At 38.4% G+C, this 18,262-nt stretch overlaps 2 protein-coding genes across 2 annotated transcripts in view; one reads left to right on the top strand and one right to left on the bottom strand.

Annotated features, from left to right (window-relative positions):
• The window catches only part of LOC144655381 (hemicentin-1-like), a 52,398-nt gene that overhangs the window by 4,667 nt on the left and 29,469 nt on the right, over positions 1–18,262 (bottom strand). The gene's annotated exons all lie outside the window — the stretch shown is intronic.
• Positions 581–11,998, top strand: LOC144655387 (hemicentin-2-like). Its single transcript, XM_078515634.1, has 7 exons — positions 581–844; positions 4,373–4,675; positions 6,744–7,052; positions 8,907–9,260; positions 9,966–10,292; positions 11,287–11,478; positions 11,860–11,998. The coding sequence occupies exons 1-7, from the start codon at positions 760–762 to the stop codon at positions 11,862–11,864; spliced, it is 1,575 nt and encodes a 524-aa protein (XP_078371760.1). The 5' UTR covers positions 581–759; the 3' UTR covers positions 11,865–11,998.

The following is an 18,262-nucleotide window of genomic DNA, read 5'->3' as shown; positions in this document are numbered from 1 at the left end:
CCACTCTTCGCGGCTACCATATAATTTGCATTTTAACCTCTTCAACTGTAGAAATAATTCGCAACCTCGAAAATAAATCAATAATAAACAGCTAAATTACAAGTTAGCCCTTCTCCCAGCACGTACACAATGTAGCTCCGATTTTTTTTTTCTTCCAGCCGTGAAAAAACTGACCCTTAGCATACCTGTTAGTCAATATTGTGTCAGAGCCAAGAACGTGACAAGGAAAAACAAAAAGGAAGGAAAATATAAAGGTTTGGCAATTTCCTTTTCCTGTGTCAATAAAAAAAAGTTGCTCTGCTTTCGAATGATACGCTATCTTACCCACGAATTTAAAAAAAATAATTTTAGCTAAGCTTATCTATGTTAAAATGTAGAAAATGTGAATGTTTTATTTTAGGGAGTTGATAATAAAATGCAATCTAAATAAAGAACATGTAAAAGGGTGGAAATATTTTGAATTTCCCAGATAATGCGTGCCTCGCGTCAGGAGTTTGTCGCCGTGACGTAATAAAATGGCTTCTGAATGGCTTTTGATTAGCTGAGTTTAACACACCTAAACATACTGCACTTCCTGTGAAATACGAGTCAGAGACACTGCCGAGAACAAGAACGCGCTGGATTGCGAGAATTTAAAAGAAAAAAAGGTTTATTCCTCGAAAGAAAGTTTAGAGTTAATCAGTTGGTAATTATTCTAAAATATCGACGCAGAAGAGGAAAAGAACTGCCTTCGAATTCGTTCCGCCATTTTGTTTAAAAATGGCAGCATCGTCGCTGAAGTGTATCAGGGCCCTCCTTGTTTGTAGCCTCGTGTCTTGTGCTTTTCTTGTTTTATCGGCTCCAGGTATGTATATTACTGTTTAGTCAAACAAGGTTGCTTTTGTCGGTGTAGTCACACAGAGATGACGATATTTATGACAGAATCGTTTAAATTTTGAGTTAAATTATTAGCTTTACATAACGGCTTTAGATAGATACGTTATTCGTATTCCCTTTTCTTGTCTGTAGTATATTTAACCGTCTTATTTTGGATGTGTTTATCAGAACTTTTCACGATCACATTTTACATATTGCGTTACGTGTTAACCCGACGCGATATGCAAATGTCTGCTAAAACGTATGAAAATGATTTAAGTAACGCCATATTTTATTGGTCCTATGCCCACCGTACGTAGGGCTATGGCCATAAGTTAGTAAGTTATATTTTATTGGATATGATTAAATAATCCTACATGTTTCATATATGATACGTCAAACCAACAGCAAAAAGAAATCTACGTATTCAAGTGACGACACTACAATTGCAAGCACGATGTGAAGACAATTCCGGGTCCTCTATACTTTTACATGAAGCGTGATTTAGGTTGAGGCTATTTATTTCCTGTAAAACGTGATTTGGCCTTTTATTTTATCGTAGATTCGTCAGAAGATCTCGCCAGTAGCATATGGATCTAACTTACGTGCTTCTGCGAGAACGCAATTTTTAGCTTAAACGTGTATCCGTGAATGAAGAGTTGAATTTAAAGTAAATGTGAATAAGCTTATTTTCCGTACTTCATTACTAATTTACCCAGAAATAATTCTACTGAGTTCTAGTAAGCGAACACTACTATTGTTTTAGCTCGATGGTTGGGATTAGGACTGTTGTCAGCATTTTGTCGTATTTGTGATCTTGACAGGCACAATATCCGGTCTTACACCGTCCAGTCTAAACAGGGATCGCCATGATTTTAGCGTGAACGTGAAAATTTTTTCTGACGAATTATTTGTGACGCGTGAAAAGCCAAATATTTTCACGTGATTCCAATTCCCAGAGAGGAATAGGGGACCCTGGTATTCCCATATGAAACCCTGATCCGAGCTTATACACCAACATTTTATATGAACCCTAGCTATTGACAGTGATGCATAAACAGCGAATAAAAATTTACGTCAAACCTACACCAAAAACTTTGTGAAATTCTGTTCGCACGAAGCCAAGAAAGTATTACTGAACATCATAATGATATGGGAAAACCTCATTTGCATTTACTTTCAACACACTTAATTAATATACACGACTACAAAATCTAGTTTCGTCAGAAGACCTCGTCAGTAGCATATGGCTACCAACTGACGAGGTCTTCTGACGAAACTAGTTTTTGTAGTCGTGTATATATTAATTAAGTGTGTTGAAAGTAAATGCAAATGAGGTTTTCCCATATCATTATGATCTACACCAAAAACAAATCAACTTATTCAAGTGAAGCGAACAACTAACAATTGCAAGCACGATATGAAGGACTGAGATGTTTCCGTTGAAACCCTAATCCGACCTTATGCACCAACATCTTTTAAAGAAATATTCTCACCTAAGATGACCGAACTGGTCCGCAAATGTGACTGCAGGCTCTGAGCTAAACTGTTATGCTGTTTTATCTTTGGACACGTATTGGTCCTAGAGTTCAACTATCTTGCCTTGAAGGCGCCCGGTAGGTTTGCCTTTGAATTCGCATCAATTTGCCATCAGACACAAGACTAATTTGCAAGGCGCACAACTTCGCTTCTTTGCGGGAAGGCGTTTGCAATTTACTTCAGACCTCATTTCTTCAAGCACAGTTAAATATAATAAATATAATATGAAGGGCTATGCCCGAAACGTTTGTGTTAATTACACAAAATGACACTGTCGACAACATTTTTTTTAGTTTTTTTTTTTGTTTATAGTACTAATTTGAAAGTGTCACGCATCTACTGGGAATTTTTTAACCCGCATTTGTCACAGTTAAATATACTTCTTCAATTGAACATTTTACAGTCCAAAACGTTCAGCGTGGGCGAAAAAAGACAGAAGTTCTTGTATAAAAAAGAGTGTATCTGCTTACCATCTTTCTGCCGCAGGTCATCCTCTAGCTTTTCTAATTCAATACATTCTTCAATCAGTACCACTTATACCACTAGCTTTTTCTTCTTTTCTTATTCGTTGACGATCTGACTTCTCTGACACAGTGTGAATCTGTCTTGCACAGATCGTTTCGTCATGCAATCTTTGAACGGGGGATCTTTTGTTCCACTCAGTGTGTCGGCAATTGACAGCCATATTTTAGCTCTCATACGTGTCTTTTTCTTGGCTTGGAATGGATTTTGCACTCGCACCTCTTTCATCAAAGCTTTGTCATGCTCCTCTGTCCAATCCATTAGCCCACTATATTAAATAAATGCTGAAAACTTTTGGGGATAGAGCCTTTGCCAAGGCAGGCCCCTCCCTGTGGAATGAGCTTCCTGTTGACATTCGCAAAGCGTCATCAGTGGAGACTTTTAAAAGTCAATTGAAGACTTTCCTTTTTAAGAAAGCATTTCGTGTTTAAGCGTTTTAACTTTTCAATCACATTGTTTCTAGTTTGATTTGTATGTAGGTTCATTCTAATTTTTATATTTTTATATTATTTTTACATATAGTAAACAGCGCTTTAGAATATTTATAGTTTTAGCGCTATATAAATGTATGTATAATGTTTAATATAATAATACGATTACTTGACATTTATAATTATTTATGTTCGGTTCGGCACTTTAAATGAACGGTCTTGCGATGACAATTCGCCGAAAACTTGTTCACATCAATGCGTACACAACGCGAAATCAGACAGAGATTGTATGAGTAGCCAGTGTTAAATAGGTTGCTTGGTCATATAAACACTCTTAAAAAGTTAAAGAAAATAGAAAACAAACAATTTAACTTATCAAATTTGTGGGATTTTCAGTTGAAGACATAAAGCGGGTACTTTTCGTTGTCCAAACCGCGGGAAAACAGCTCATCGCTTCTATGAACGACTGTCAAGCTGTTTGAGCCTCCCGCTTGGATTTGAAAGCTAACAAAAGAGTTTAAATGATTGTTAGACAAATGGAAAACATTGCTTGGGTTACGTGTACTGTACTTACAGGTTTACACTGGAGTTTGAAGCCATGCTCGTCGCCATGCTCTGGTTTTCTTTGCTTGTCACCAACACGGACGGCAAACAACGTGCTCTCACGTCTGTGCCTTCTCGTCAAACACGCCCGCACATGCGGTATCCGGACGTAAATCGTGAGTTTCGGTTGCCCTCCGTGAAACAAAAACGTCTGGTGCTTAAGCTCTCTAGTGTACAATGACCAGTTCCCTCTATGGCGCACCCTTACAGGGAATCATGGTATTTGTATTTATCGTTACCAAGTATTGCACATGTTTTGATAAATACAACTGTCATGATTTTCTGCAGGGGCGCTTCAAAGAGGGAATTGGGCATTTGCAGTCAAGACCCCCTTATTTTATTTATGGAGTCAGTCTCTCTCAGCTAGAGTACAATGTAGTTTCTTACTGTTTTTTTACTCATCAATGTTTGTTCTGCTGTAGGTGCTGCGGCACTGAATTTCCTCAATCCACCACCCATTATCTTGCATGGCTTACTGCGCATGAATAAGGATATAAACTGTTCAACTGATGATCCAAATGCTACAGTCTCCCTCTTGTACACCAAAAATTTTATAACTTGGACTGAAAGAACTGTTGAACAAAATAAACTGATTTTAAATGGACAAGTTTTCACACTGTTGAACCTTGTTGTCGGTGATGGTGGAAGGTATAACTGCAAAGCTACAGCTGGTAACCAAACTATTCGCTGGCCACAGTCCTCTGGCTACATGGTGCTTGCGTCAGGTGAGCTTACTAACAGAAAAAAAAAAAAAAAAAAAAAAAAAAAAAAAAGGAAAGGGATTTTCCAAAAAAAAAAAAAACAAAAAAAAACAGAAATTGGAAATAAAAGGCACAAGCGGAAAATTCCTTCGCTTCAAATAAAAAAAATTAGACAGAAATTTCTAGGTTTCTTTTAATTTGGCTGAGTTTTGCATCTCACTGGTCAAATATCAACAGCCAATAGGCCTTCCGAAATTGCGCAGGGAACTGGGGCGAGTTTTAAATTTCCACCAAATGAAAGATCATGGTAAGAATGGCCATTGAACCAGGTTTGATGCTTTCAGGGCGAACAGAAACGAAGTTATGGACCCTAAAACATGGTTCAAAATCCATACAAACTTTTCTAATTGTAAGCCAGCGTCCCCCAAAACCATATGAAGTCTTAAAACTTGATCCATTTATTGATAGCTGTAAAATCCTGCCAAAGACCCATTACTTGAAAGAAACTAAGACGAAAATCACTATGTTTTCCCTTTTTAAAGAGTATCACAAAAAATATTGAAAAATTAATAGTTTTTTTTTTTTTTTTTTTTTTTTTTTTTCTCCCCCCCCGTTTTTTTTTTTTTTTTTTCAAAAAAAAAAAAAAAAAAAAAAAAAAACGGAAAAAGCCCCCGGCGATTTAAAAAAAAAATTTTTACCCCCCGTTAACGAGGCCGGCGGACGGGCCGGCGTTAACGAGAAAATACGTATGGTTTTGGGGAACACTGTCTTGTAATAAGAGACGTTTTTATGGATTTTGAACCATTCTTTAAGGTCCATAACTTCGTCTCTGTTAATCCCAAAAGCATCAAACTTTGGCCAAATGTCCAATGTCACTATGATCTTTCAGTTGGTGGTGTCCTTAGTGTGACCTTTGTGGTTTGGATATTTTCTGAAACCACACACAAAGCACTGTTTGGATGTGATAACAGTTATTATAAACACGCTTGCATAAAAATCGTCACACAATAAATTCATTTTAAAACAACAATTTCATCAATCTTGTTTTGCTTTTAACACAAGAAGTGTACATGTAAGCCATAACATAGCCATATTTGAAAATTGCCCTACATGTACAGTATCGCTCAAATGTAAGTTACCACCGTTCCGCGATACGTGTCTTGTTCCTCTCATTTGATCTGCTAGTAAATTGGAAATTTTTAAATAAGAAAAGGTTAACTTTTGCTTCAACGGCGCAGCGGCGGCCGGCGACATCGGCATTCTTTCAGAAGGTAATATTTACACAAGCATGTTTGTTGTTCTTAATTAAAGAAATCTTCACTGTCAAAATGTGAAAGAACCCTTGTGGGTATACGTAACTTTGCATGTTGTTCAAGGAGTTAGAAAAAAAAAACACGTTTCGAGCCCACGCAAAGTCATTTAACTGAGTTATTCTTACAAATGATCGGGTAAATTGATTTCTTTGTTGCTACATTGATTAGATTTGGCAACGCACTGTAGACAGAAATCTTTGACACAATACTCGCGTCTCGCGAGAAACGAGACGAGAGTTGGTAGCTTACATTTGAGTGATACTTTATAATGCATTGCGAGCCATTGAAGGAATGTATGTTATGTATGCTGCTGTATTGTGTCGTTGTTAATGTCTAACTAAAGAAAGGGGAACATTCTACATTGCCAAATTATTTTATTAGCAACAAAATAATGTTGCTGTTAATGGATGTGATCATGCTGTTAACAAATATAATAAAGATTAACAACTTTTCTGTATATTACAAACAAAATAGCATCCAGACGCGCTTGTGGTCTCTGCTGCCCAGCCCACTACTCCAGCTACATGCATCTTGCCTACTACTAATTTGAAACATTTTGTCCTGGCTGTAAGAATACATAGATTGACTCCACTATTTATTTCAAAATATACATGTACAGTACATGTTTGTGTGCACAACTAGTTACTTTTAATCATTTTGCAGTGTGATGTGACTTTTGCAGTCCCGTTTGCAGTACTGCTTACAAATGTACATGGTGTGCTGTAATTGCTATAATTTTTCTTATTTAACAATGTGTCGTTACTTTTTTTACTTTATAGGACAGTTGCCAAAGCATTTCCAACTGGTCCCTAACATTGCACTGATTCTGTTGCGAGGAGGAGATGGACAGATTTTGTGTGAAGCTAAAGGTGTTACAGTTAGCAAACTTCAATGGAAAAAGATAACTGCCTCAGGAGAGAAAAATGTCCCAGACAGCAAGGTTACTAATACTGTTGACAAGAAAGAAAATTTAGTGAAGGCAATTCTAAATATTACAAATGCTCAACCGGAAGATGCTGGTGATTACAAATGTGTGCTGACGGCTTATAGCAAGACGGATCACAGGCTAACAAGTGTACGAGTTGATGGTAAGTTTGTGTTTTGTGAATCGTAGAGGAGTTAGAAAATCCTAGGGGAGCTAGGAGCGGTGGCCCGATAGTTATTGTGGCAGACTACAGTTCGAGCGGTCCGAGTTCAAGGCCTAGCCGGGGTCATTGTGTTGTGTTCTTGGGCAAGACACTCTATTCTTGACGTGCCTCTATCCTTCAGGTGTATAAATGGGTACAAGCGAAATAATGCTGGGGGGGGGGGGGTACCCTGCATTGGATAGCATCCCATTCAGGGATTCAATTAAACTCTTTGTAGCTAAGTTTTCAGAATAAATACCATAAATAAATACCTTATGACATAAAATTTTCGCGACACGTTAATTTCGCAAATTCTACAATTCCAAAAAATTGCAAAAATAAATTGACGCAAACAATAAGTGTCGCAAACTAGGTGACGCGGAATTATATAAAGTGACACACATTATGTCAATAATCAAGAAAGAATAAGTTTACTTCCACTAAAAGGAGAATTTTTCAATGTAAATGGATGTCTTCAATGGACTTAAGAACAATAACTCACGTACAAGCATGACCTACTTAGGGCCTGTTTATATGGAGCAGAGTTGTCCCTGGTAAGAGGGTTACCCTCCATACCGAGCCACCCCGGGCGAGAGAGCTTTTCATACGTTTCTTTATAAATAGCTGCGAACTGTTTACATGAGAAATTGCAAAGTTGGCTCGGGGGGCAGGGTGACCCTGGGTGGAGGGTCACTCGCTTTGAAGGTAGGGTGACCCTGGGAAGCGAGGCAACTTTTTTCCATATAAACAGTTTGGTTATTTTTGCCTCGCCTACCAGGGACAAGTTGACACATACGGAGCATGCGCAAATGCTGGAATCGGCCAAAACAACATCGAAGTTGGCGGTAAATTTGTCCAAAATGGTCATTTTTAATGTTTCAGCGTTCCTGATTTAAGAAAAACCAGCCATAATAGAGGTTTTAAAACAACTCTCGCCAGGTCTTTTGAACCGAGAGGGCCAAGTTTTGGCTCGGTCAACAGGGACAACTTTCTCATATAAACGCTCGGTAAAAGATGCCTCACGGAAGAGGGTTACCCTCCTACCAGGGACAACTCTCTTCCATATAAACAGGCCCTTATAGACATTGTGAGAACTGCTCTTTTGTTGCTTTTGGCGAAAGTTTGTGCCGCCCTTGCATTTTTTGTTAATTTTGTCGTTTTAAATTTTGTTGTTTTAGTCGTTTTATCTAATTCAAGTCCATGTTAAATAATACTGCCAAGGAAATGTAAATTGTGTCTTACTCAAAAAGGCAAAAATTAAAGTAATCCAAAATACAATTTTTTTGCAAACCGCGAAATTTTAGTGTCGCGAAATATGCGCCCCTCAAAATCGCAAAATTAACGTGCCATGAAAATTCCATGTAATAAGGTACCAAAAGTAATACATACTAGTTATGCAACGCTTTCGAGTGGTATACTATGGAATATCCAACGAGTCACTTGTATTTTTTTTCGGTATACACACGAGCCTTTAGGCGAGTGTGTATACGAAGAAAATACAAGTGACAAGTGGGATATTCCATAGTATACCACGAGAAAGTGTTGTGTAACTATTTTATACCATGCCATAGAAAATACGCTCACTAAATTCCATCGAGAATAAGATCGCAGCGCACGATGGGAAGGTTGGGTTGAATACCGTCGAATATACAACGGCTTTCCTGTATTCTGATTGGCTGTATTTTCTATGGCATGGTATAAATGTAGGTACAAAACGTTTATGTTTAGCGAGCCCTCAAAGGTATCACTAAACTTCATGTAGTTTACTTCAAGTTTTTGTTTGTCATAAAAAATGATGTCTTGTCCTGTTTATAGATCCTACACCACCTACAATTATTCCCTTTGATGGACCAAGAACAATAAGAGAAGGGAAACAAAAAGTGATTAGGTGCATAGCAAGAGCATCTCCAAAACCTGATGCAAACTGGTACAGGAATGGCAAGAAGTTAGATGTCACAAACTGTACAGGTCCAGATGACAAAAACTGTGAGAACATTATCTATGAGGTTTATGAGGAAGACCCAAAACCAGCAATACATACTACATTCACTGAACAAGTGCTTAAAATACGCAATGCGCTGTATCCCAGAGATCATGGCAAGTTTGAGTGCATAGCAACAAACGGTGTAGATCCACCTGCTGATTTAGCATTTGATCTGGATGTGCAAGGTATGTACATGAATGTTACATGTCAAAATTAGCTTTAGGTCATTTTTTTCCAACCTACAGGTTTTTTTTATAAATTAAAACACCCACAAACCCACCCCCTCTTCCCCCTCACTGTTCTGTTTCTGAACCCTCCCTCCACTATCCTTACAGCCATGAACTTACCCTCCCCTACCATCTGCTATTATCCTCTCCCCAAGAAGTATCGTCCTTTTCTTTTTTTACCTTTTTACCAGCCTGCACTTCTAAAACTTGAACTCTCAACCTCCATATTTTCTTTCCAACTCCTTCACCCCTTTGCCACACAGGAAACGTGAACCACACTCTAGGGAATTTTTAAAGAAAGTGAAAGGCTAAAAACTGCGGCAAGAAGATAAGAAAAGAAGAAGAAGAAAACTCTGACCGAAAAAACACCTCCAAGCTGCCTTTTTTGCAAGTGGTATTTTAAGTAGGTTGGAGCTTATGTACATTTAGCTCTTAACTTCAACCAGAAATGTCCAATTTACCGAAAAATACGCCTTTTCCAAAATCTCCGGGAGTCAATGGGTTAAGAAGAACTCTTAATTAAAAGAAAGGAAATACAGTTATTACTGTACTGTTTGCAATTCTTGAAAATGATTTAACTTCTTGTTGTTAAGGAAATTGTTTTAATGAGCTTGACTGCAACAGATTTATTTATTGTTAATTTTTACTTGTTTTCTATTATAGCTGCACCAGTACTTGACAAAAGGTCAGATACAGTGTTAGCTATTGACGGCGCGGGAGCAGAGGTGTCTTGCATTGTAGACAAGAGCAACCCTCTGCCGACATTCACATGGCAATACCATAATTTGGATTGTCCAGATGCTGATTCATGTCTGCCAGCTGATAATCAATGGAATACAGTTCCTGAAGATCTGATGATTACCCCCACAAACACAACAACAAATAAAAGTGTGGTGAAAGTTGAAAAAGACCAGCCAGCATCTTTCTATCGCTGCAAAGCAGTGAACACTGTAGGAAATGATTCTCATGTCGTCAAACTTGTTCGCCTTGGTAAGACGATGTCAACTGTTTTTCTTGTTGAAAATACGAGACTTATAAGACTTAATGCTTCTGTATGGATTTCTGTGACCACCTGTATACAAGTCGATCGATAGATTTTTGTGTCAAGAAGAACATGGGTGTTAAATTAATTATACTTTGAAACAAAATTAATGAAAATCTTTTCAGGCCAGAAGCTCGATGTTAACTTGTGCATACCTTCTTTTCAAGTGAATCAATTGCTGGTGTTTGGGGTGTGATAAAGCTCTTTCTGTTGTGTTTGTTGATGTAATTTTTTTATGAACTTAATGTACTAGTAAGCTGTCCAGGGTGAGCACAACTACTGTGCAACTCGGATCAAGTTCATCTCAATCAAGGATGATTGATATGAACCAAATTGAGAAAAATGTGCCACATATTTTTGACCAGTGTACTTTGATAGTTCACGTAATAGATTAACAGGGTTTCACGGGCACCCCAGGACCCCTCCCCCCCCCCCCCCTTCGCGACGCCCCTGTATTGTTTAGGTGTTTCATGCACAAAACCTGTACTAGCTCTAAGTGTGCCATCCAGTTATGTCATGGTATTTTTAGTTATTTTCATTTTAATTTCTTTTAAATTTGATTGTTTTAGAGATATATAACAAGGTTACTGACAGGTTCGCAGGTCAATTTTGTTTTCCAAAACTGAGATATTTGGCGTATAGTGTAGTCTACATGTAGGCTTTCTTTAGCAGAAAAAAAAACATAATCTATTTTCGCTTCGGAAATAACAAATTTCATTTTCTGCGTGACTCATAACGTGACAGTCCAAAGGTGTTGCGGCTGTCAATACCGCTGGACCTCCTGCGAAATTAATATGTTAGCGGGGAAGAACATGCTCGCTTGTCGATCTCGCTTGTCCTCTCGATTGTGTATGGGTGTCCTTGTTGTAGTTTGTGATGGAAAGAAACAAGAAAGAAGTTTAAGTGTGCTGGTAACACCATGTCATGTTTTCTTTTGTTTAGCTGGATCCAAAGCAGTTCAAAAGCATGCATATGATCCGCCGCTAAGTACAGGTGCCTTGGTTGGAATTGCTATTGCTGTGGGCGCCGTGATTCTTATTGTGCTGGTAATTTGCATTGTTGTCTATCGCCGACAAAAGAATCAGATCGACGAGTATAAGAAGATTTACTTCCTGAGGACAATCAGACTACCAGGTATAGGGTGCAAGGAAATTTCAAATACATGTCTAGAACTATCCCGTGTATGTGTTTGCAAATGGAAACTTAAAGTTGACTACAAGGTGTAAAGGTTCGTTTTCGAATATTAAGGAATAAACTTTGAGTATTCAGGAAAACCAAGGTAAAGTCATACACTCCTGTACAGTGGCGTGTGTCCTAATGCTCCCAAGGGGTTCGGCTTCTATGACTCGAGGTGGGAAATGATTGGGTCTTGGATTCAAATCGCATTTAAAACCGTATTTTTTTTACAAAAGTTGCAAAGACTAGATTCGGCAGTCGACAAATGTTGATCTTACACACAGACAACCCTCTCTGTATAGCTAATTTTAAAATAGTAAAACAATTCTCTTTATTCAGATTGACCCTGATCGCAGCCTTCCGGAACAGTGTAATGATCTGCCCTACGACCCTAACAGGGAGTTTCCTGAGGAGAGGCTTATCATAGGCATAGATGTCCTTGGTGCAGAAGCCTCATTCTCGACCCCATAACTCTTGTCTTTTGCACTTGGCTGACGGTGACAAGGGCTCTGAGAAACTCCACGCAATGCGTAGCCGAAATCTGGCTAGGATAAGTCTATTGCGGACGCACCACTTTCCAGAGACAAAAAAACGGCTCTTGTAACGATTACTTGTAACGATTACTCTTGTAACGATTAGTGGTATTTTGTTGAAAATCTCAGCAAAAAGTATAGTTACAGCTTTATAAGCTCGTGCAAAGCCCAAATAGAGTTAAAATTACTAAGGTAGTTTAAACAGCTTAATAACTAAAAAAGACATTTTATGCCAATTTAGGTCGTGTTACGTAATTGTCTGTCTGTGCTGTTTTTCAATGGCTCTCTGTTGTTAAACATCGTTATTCATTAAACAATCTTATTTGAGTGAAGAAGAATTTCTCTGAGACTGTTGATGTCGTCTCCAAACAAAACTAGGTCTGAAAACAGCACATATATTACGATTGCGTGCCAATCTTTGATTTGCATTATTTTAACGACATTTGAATGAGGAAAGACTCCGTTCCAGGGTTGCCCAGAGCTCTTCTCGTCGTCAGTCATGCGCAATAGAGAAGTGCTCTGGGTCCAGACTGCAGGCAATCATTGGTAACTGATTGGTTACTTAACCAATGGTTACGTTCTCTTTGGTCAAACTAAATAATATGCAATGTACTACATTTAGTAATTCCAGTTTTTTGTCTCCCCTGGTACATGCGCAGGACCGTTGCTCTCATTGTGTATATACCTGATTGAAGAAACGTTGACCCGTGAAAAGCCTGAACGATAAAGGATGCGACCCATGTTCACTGGGAAATCTGAAAAAGAAATCGTCATCTGTGACAGAATGAACATTATCATACGACAGGTTGCATAAATCATGCTCCTAAAGCTCTCAAAAAATAAATTGCCTTATTATGAATAAATAGGATATTACTAAGCTTAACAATGCTGTCTGCCCGTAATCCCATTCGGTCTTATCGTTCATGGATAGATGCTTTTCAAGGGTCAACGTTTCTTCAATCAGGTATATCTGCAAGAGAATGTTGAGTGTCTTGCATATGTAAGGCCAAGATGAAGTTGGTCGCCCATTAAGTGCCTAGTTTTACCGAATGTCTTTAAAGGTACGATCAACCGATTGCGATTGCCCGCTAAGTAGAATAACTCTAAAAAAAGAAAGAGAAAAGTATAACCTTAGAAACAAATCGGCTCATCGCCCAGAAATAAACTCAGATAGATTCAAGAATGTTTTTGTAAATAGACTAATTTTTAAGTATCATAATATCTAGTTTTTTATCATTATGTATTTTTAATAGATTCTTATGTAACTTAAGATATGTACTTTTTATCTTGAGAAAAATAAAGATTATAAACTTGTTGTTTTCTCGAAAAAATATGCAATGCAAATCACAAAATTGTTTTGCAATTTCTTGCGATTATGGCTAGAACGACTAGAGGAACAATATACCGCAAGTCGGGAAGAATTAAAAAGATACACGGTAAGAATCAAGCTGCCATTGCAAACACCCCTCTGTAACAGACCTGGTGACACCTGATTTTCCATCAGGTTTTCAACCAAAATCGACCAGGGAGGTAAAAAATCCCACCAGGTTGATTACTTACTTTTTGTATGCAATAAACTTAGCGGGTTAATCGTGCACAATTTTCCGCACTGATGTCGCCTAACGGCTGTAGATGACACCGTCGTTTTTTCGCATTGTACGTAAACAACTGAATTAATGTACTCTTTGTATCCTGCTCTTACACGGAGAAAAGTGGCAAAGGAAAAAACAGAATTGAATAAAGGCATCGGACTTATTTTCTCTTATAACAAGTCCTTTTAGGCCTTCGCGTTATACGGCAAACGGGCCGTTTTGCGATCCCCGAGCGTTCTTTGTATCGAACAGTGCATTACCGCCCCTAGATCCGCAATGGGTCAAATTTAGCAAATCATTGTCACAATGAGCCAATGAGTAATCATACTATTGACACTGTCAGTTTGCACTTGGACTTGAAGCAGTCGTGTTATATTCCTGAACTCCTCTGAAATTCTCGCACGTCTTTGTCCATCAGAGATCAATTCAGCCAGATATTCGATATGTTTAAAAAAATTGGGAGAACGTTTCGCGGGATCATTTTCTCGACTCCCTAGTTTGAACGTCTCTCAAGCCCTTCTAATCTGACTACAAGTTTAATTACTTTTCCAGAAGGTAAATGACATAAATATTTATTATCAAAAGAGCCTAGCACCAGGAGACAGATCTAGAGGTTGTCTAGCACGGGCGTGTCTAAAAATTAAATTAAGGTCAAATAGATCGCTGCTGGTGCAAGAGCTGCAGTAAGGATGCGCTCAAGTACTGGCAATGTAGAAGCGTTAGGGTGATATTTGAGGAATGGTCCATATCACGTGTTTGGCTACCACAGGAACTGTAGTCCCACGTTTTTCAAAGTCAAACAATATACTTTAACTGGCGACTGCAACTTTTTTTCGGTAAAACAAACTCCTGAATACCAGACCGACGTTGGGATCCTACGGACAGTAGTTTCGACCAAGTGATATCTTTGCTTTGTGAAATCGCTGATCAAGTTGACAATATCACAGACGATTATATCAACGAAGAAGTCTCGTCTTGGTGGCCAATATGTGCTTGATAAGCTTCGCGTAGGTCTTTTGAATGCGATATTGCAGAAAAGGAGATCGCATTGTCAGTCTGGTATGACAGCTCGTAACCAACAAAACCAGCAATTTGGCTGAAACGTATATGTCAGTAAACGCCAAATTTAATGGCGGGAAACAGGTCAACAAGATCCAACGAGGGTTATTCGAAAACAGGTGCATGTACTTTGTGATTTGATATCATACAACCTTTAACCCTTAAGGTACTCATGTGAGATTCAGTTGTTGTGAGGACATCAAGAATTCATTTTCGCTATAATTTACGATTATTCTATGAGCCCGCGTTGGATACGAGGTGGTAAATAGCCAACGAGGCGCGAAGCGCCGAGTTGGCTATAACGACTCGTATCCAACAAGGGCGAATGGAATAATTGTTTTATTAAATTCTTTTTAAGGTTAAATCAACTGGACATTTCGTTTTGATGTAAACGAAGTGATAGTATGAGGCGCGGGAAAATTTGTGGCGCGGTGTTCACTTCTTGAGTTGAATGAAACACACGAGGACAGACCAGGAAAGCGAGCCAGAGAGTTTTCTTCCCAAGATTTTCCACGGACAATCTCCTCTAAAGTCGTCAAAATATCCTGCATGGAAATTGTGACAACAGTTAAGATTTACGGAATCATCCACAGCAAAAGCTTTTCTGGAAACTACACGTCTTGTGCAAGTCGAACGAAGCAAGTGTTTACATTGTACTTGTAATTTTTTACGGCTTCACGGCTGTCATCAAGGCTGCTATTCAAAGTGGAACAGGTTTATTGAAGTATAAAAGGACAAGACCAAGATTTAAAGGTAACAAACTGAGCTGAGCCTAATTTTATGACGTATAATGAATGAAACTGTGTCAGTTTGCCGTTCTTTCGTCAATTATTTGCTGCTTTTCTACTTTATTCACTCGCTCTTGTTGTGCGTTTACAAGTATTATTAAGAAAACTTTTCGCATCAATCCTCTGGTTTTGCGTAGTTAATTTTACTATGCCATTTCTGTGGGGGTTTTTTTGGCGCCACTGTTCATTTCTTGTTCATAAAGCTCGCCAAATTTGCTGTTTTCAACCATTTTTCCGATGGATTTGTCGCTTTCCACAGAAAAATTTTACGCTGAGAGGCACTTGCCGCACTCATTTCCCATATAAGGTCAAACACAGGTATGCGAGCTGATAATCAGGATTCAGTGAACCAATCAGAAAGCTAGAAATGCAATATCCGAGGCTGAGAATTTAATTATATCATGAATACATGGTTGAGATGTCAAAATTTCCGCAAGGAATGAATAATCAGCTACTAAAAATTTCAGCATTGTGGAGTAAATCCTCTTTTCAAACTTTCGAAAAAACCTGGCATCCAGCTCCCCCCAGGCGGTGTTGGACACGCTTCACGTGAGATTTTTCGACCAATCATATTTCACCTTGGTAGAAGCAATGGCGGACAATTTTGTCGCGGGATTTTAAGAAGGCCTCATCTTCTTCGTGCGATTAATTCCGGCGAAACTTTCACGTTTTTACGGACAGTTTGCTGGGAGCTGGAAGAATAATACCTAGACCAGTTAAGGGAAGCGATTTTGATCTTAAAACTAGTCGATTAAACTCATGCTATACTTGTAAAGGTTTGGTAAGCGTACGCGTTCGACATCTATGAGCATTTGCTCATTCCTTGACAAACAATGATCAGTACTGTAGATTATTTTTGCATAAAACTTAAGTGGGCGTCCGTGTAAGAACCGACCACTCGATTTTCGGCCCAGAACAGAATTCCTTCAAATTTTCTGTGCAAGACAATTGATCCATATGATAAACAAAAATAGCAATATTTTGGCTTGTAGTGTTATTTGTCAATATTTTTGGCGATGATTGCTGAGAACGGTCAAAAACCGAAAAAATCATCCTGTTTCGAGTCAAATTTAGGCGTCGCGCTCAACGCGCTGAAAAATTACTATTTAACTCAAATAAAATGAAACTTGTATATCATTTTATTTTATATCTTGTCTATTAGTTCATGTTAAAATATTTGAAATCGGACTTAACAAAAATTAATTATGATTTTTTTAAAACACCCCATAAAGAGCCATCGCAAAAATCACGCAAACATACTGTTGGTTAGAGAGGTTTTTCTCAAAAGTTTAACGCGATCTAGAGCCCTGGACACTATCCACGATTAGTACTAGGGTTGGCGTACTAGAAACAAGAAAAAAAATTTTGGGCACTAAGCTTTTCGAATTTTAGGAGTTCTATCAACAAAGCCTATTTTTAACGGTCGTAACGCGCGTCACGCAATTTCTTACTATTGTGTTTCCTATCTTTCCCACATAAAACAGTTGTCCGAGGGAGCAAATATTTTCGAAACTAGCTTTCTGCTCGGAAACAGGCATGGACAATCCTACATTTATCAAATATCGCCCCAAAAATAAGAATTAAGAAGGTTTTAAAAATCATAGCGGCTCCGGTGTGAGTCTTTCGTTTCACCGGAAAGCTTCGAAAAAGACGTTTCCGTGATTTGGATATCATAAGGAATGAACTATGAAAAAACCCTTCGCGCATTTTGACAACGAGATTTTTAACAACGAGAAGTTTTATTCATAGTATAAAGTGCCTTAAAAAATTATGTACGGCGAATTTACATCGACTTATACTACGGCGAAAATCTTTGCAGGGAATGTAGATTTCAATCGGCTAACACGCTGGAATGTAAATGTTATTTTTAGGATGTCACGTACATTAATATTTTGCCCTCCCTTTATACTTCATTTCTTAAACTGTTACGTTGGCAAAGCAAAACGACTTCTATAATTGGTTTCGACTTTTGAAAATAGCCCATATGCCGTCATCAAATAATTCTCAGTCTTCGCTGAATTCAATTTATGCAAATTTGTAGAAGGTTTACACGTCGCGGCGTATCAAAACAAAGGTGATTTCAATTCTGGTAAAATTGACCCCCCAAAAAAGAAAAAAAGAATTGGGTGTCTAGTTTCTTTCTCTCTGCTTCCACTTTAATTAAAAGATACTGTAAGGCTTACATCGATGGCGAATCGAAAAAGGAGAGAAGTAAGGGACCTGTCAATACAATCGAAACATTACTCAAGCGTTGTTGTAACAACTGGCGAAGCTGAAATCTATAACAGTCAACTGTGCAGCGATTTCTACCCAGCCGATTTCGTTGAAACTTGCTCAAATGAATTTTTGGATAATTTTGACTTATTGACAGTAATAAAAAAGCTATCGTTGCGTTTAGAAAAATAGTATTACAGTCGAAGCTCTCATAAGCGGACACCCTCGGGACGCGAAAAAAGTGTCCGCAACTGGAGCTGGCCGCTTACGAGAATGGTTCTTGTAAGCGGCCACTTGAGGTGTAAGGGGATAGATGTTGCTTACGGGAGCTTGTGTTTCAAATTGTAACCGGACGTGAATGACGACAAAACAAACACTGAAATATGGTTCTGTAATTACAGTAAAATCATTGTGACGAACAGCGATGTGAAGTTGATTGATTAATACAAGATACAGAGGTTTTTTATATGATTCTCTTTGCGGTGTCCGCTTACGGGAGCTTAAAAACAAAGAAAAAGTCTAAGTCGTAATCTCGGAAAGTGTCCGCGGCCGCTTA

The sequence above is a fragment of the Oculina patagonica genome, chromosome 5, assembly GCF_052425735.1.
Source record: "Oculina patagonica isolate OP01 chromosome 5, crgOcupat, whole genome shotgun sequence".
NCBI classification, from domain to species: Eukaryota; Metazoa; Cnidaria; class Anthozoa; order Scleractinia; family Oculinidae; genus Oculina; species Oculina patagonica.
This window is presented reverse-complemented; position numbering and strand designations above follow the sequence as displayed.

Coding starts and splice junctions, on each gene's coding strand:
- LOC144655387 (XM_078515634.1), top strand. CDS start 760: ATGGCAGCATCGTCGCTGAAGTGTATCAGGGCCCTCCTTGTTTGTAGC. Junction 845..4,372: donor TCTTGTTTTATCGGCTCCAG/GTATGTATATTA, acceptor GTTCTGCTGTAG/GTGCTGCGGCACTGAATTTC. Junction 7,053..8,906: donor AACAAGTGTACGAGTTGATG/GTAAGTTTGTGT, acceptor TCCTGTTTATAG/ATCCTACACCACCTACAATT.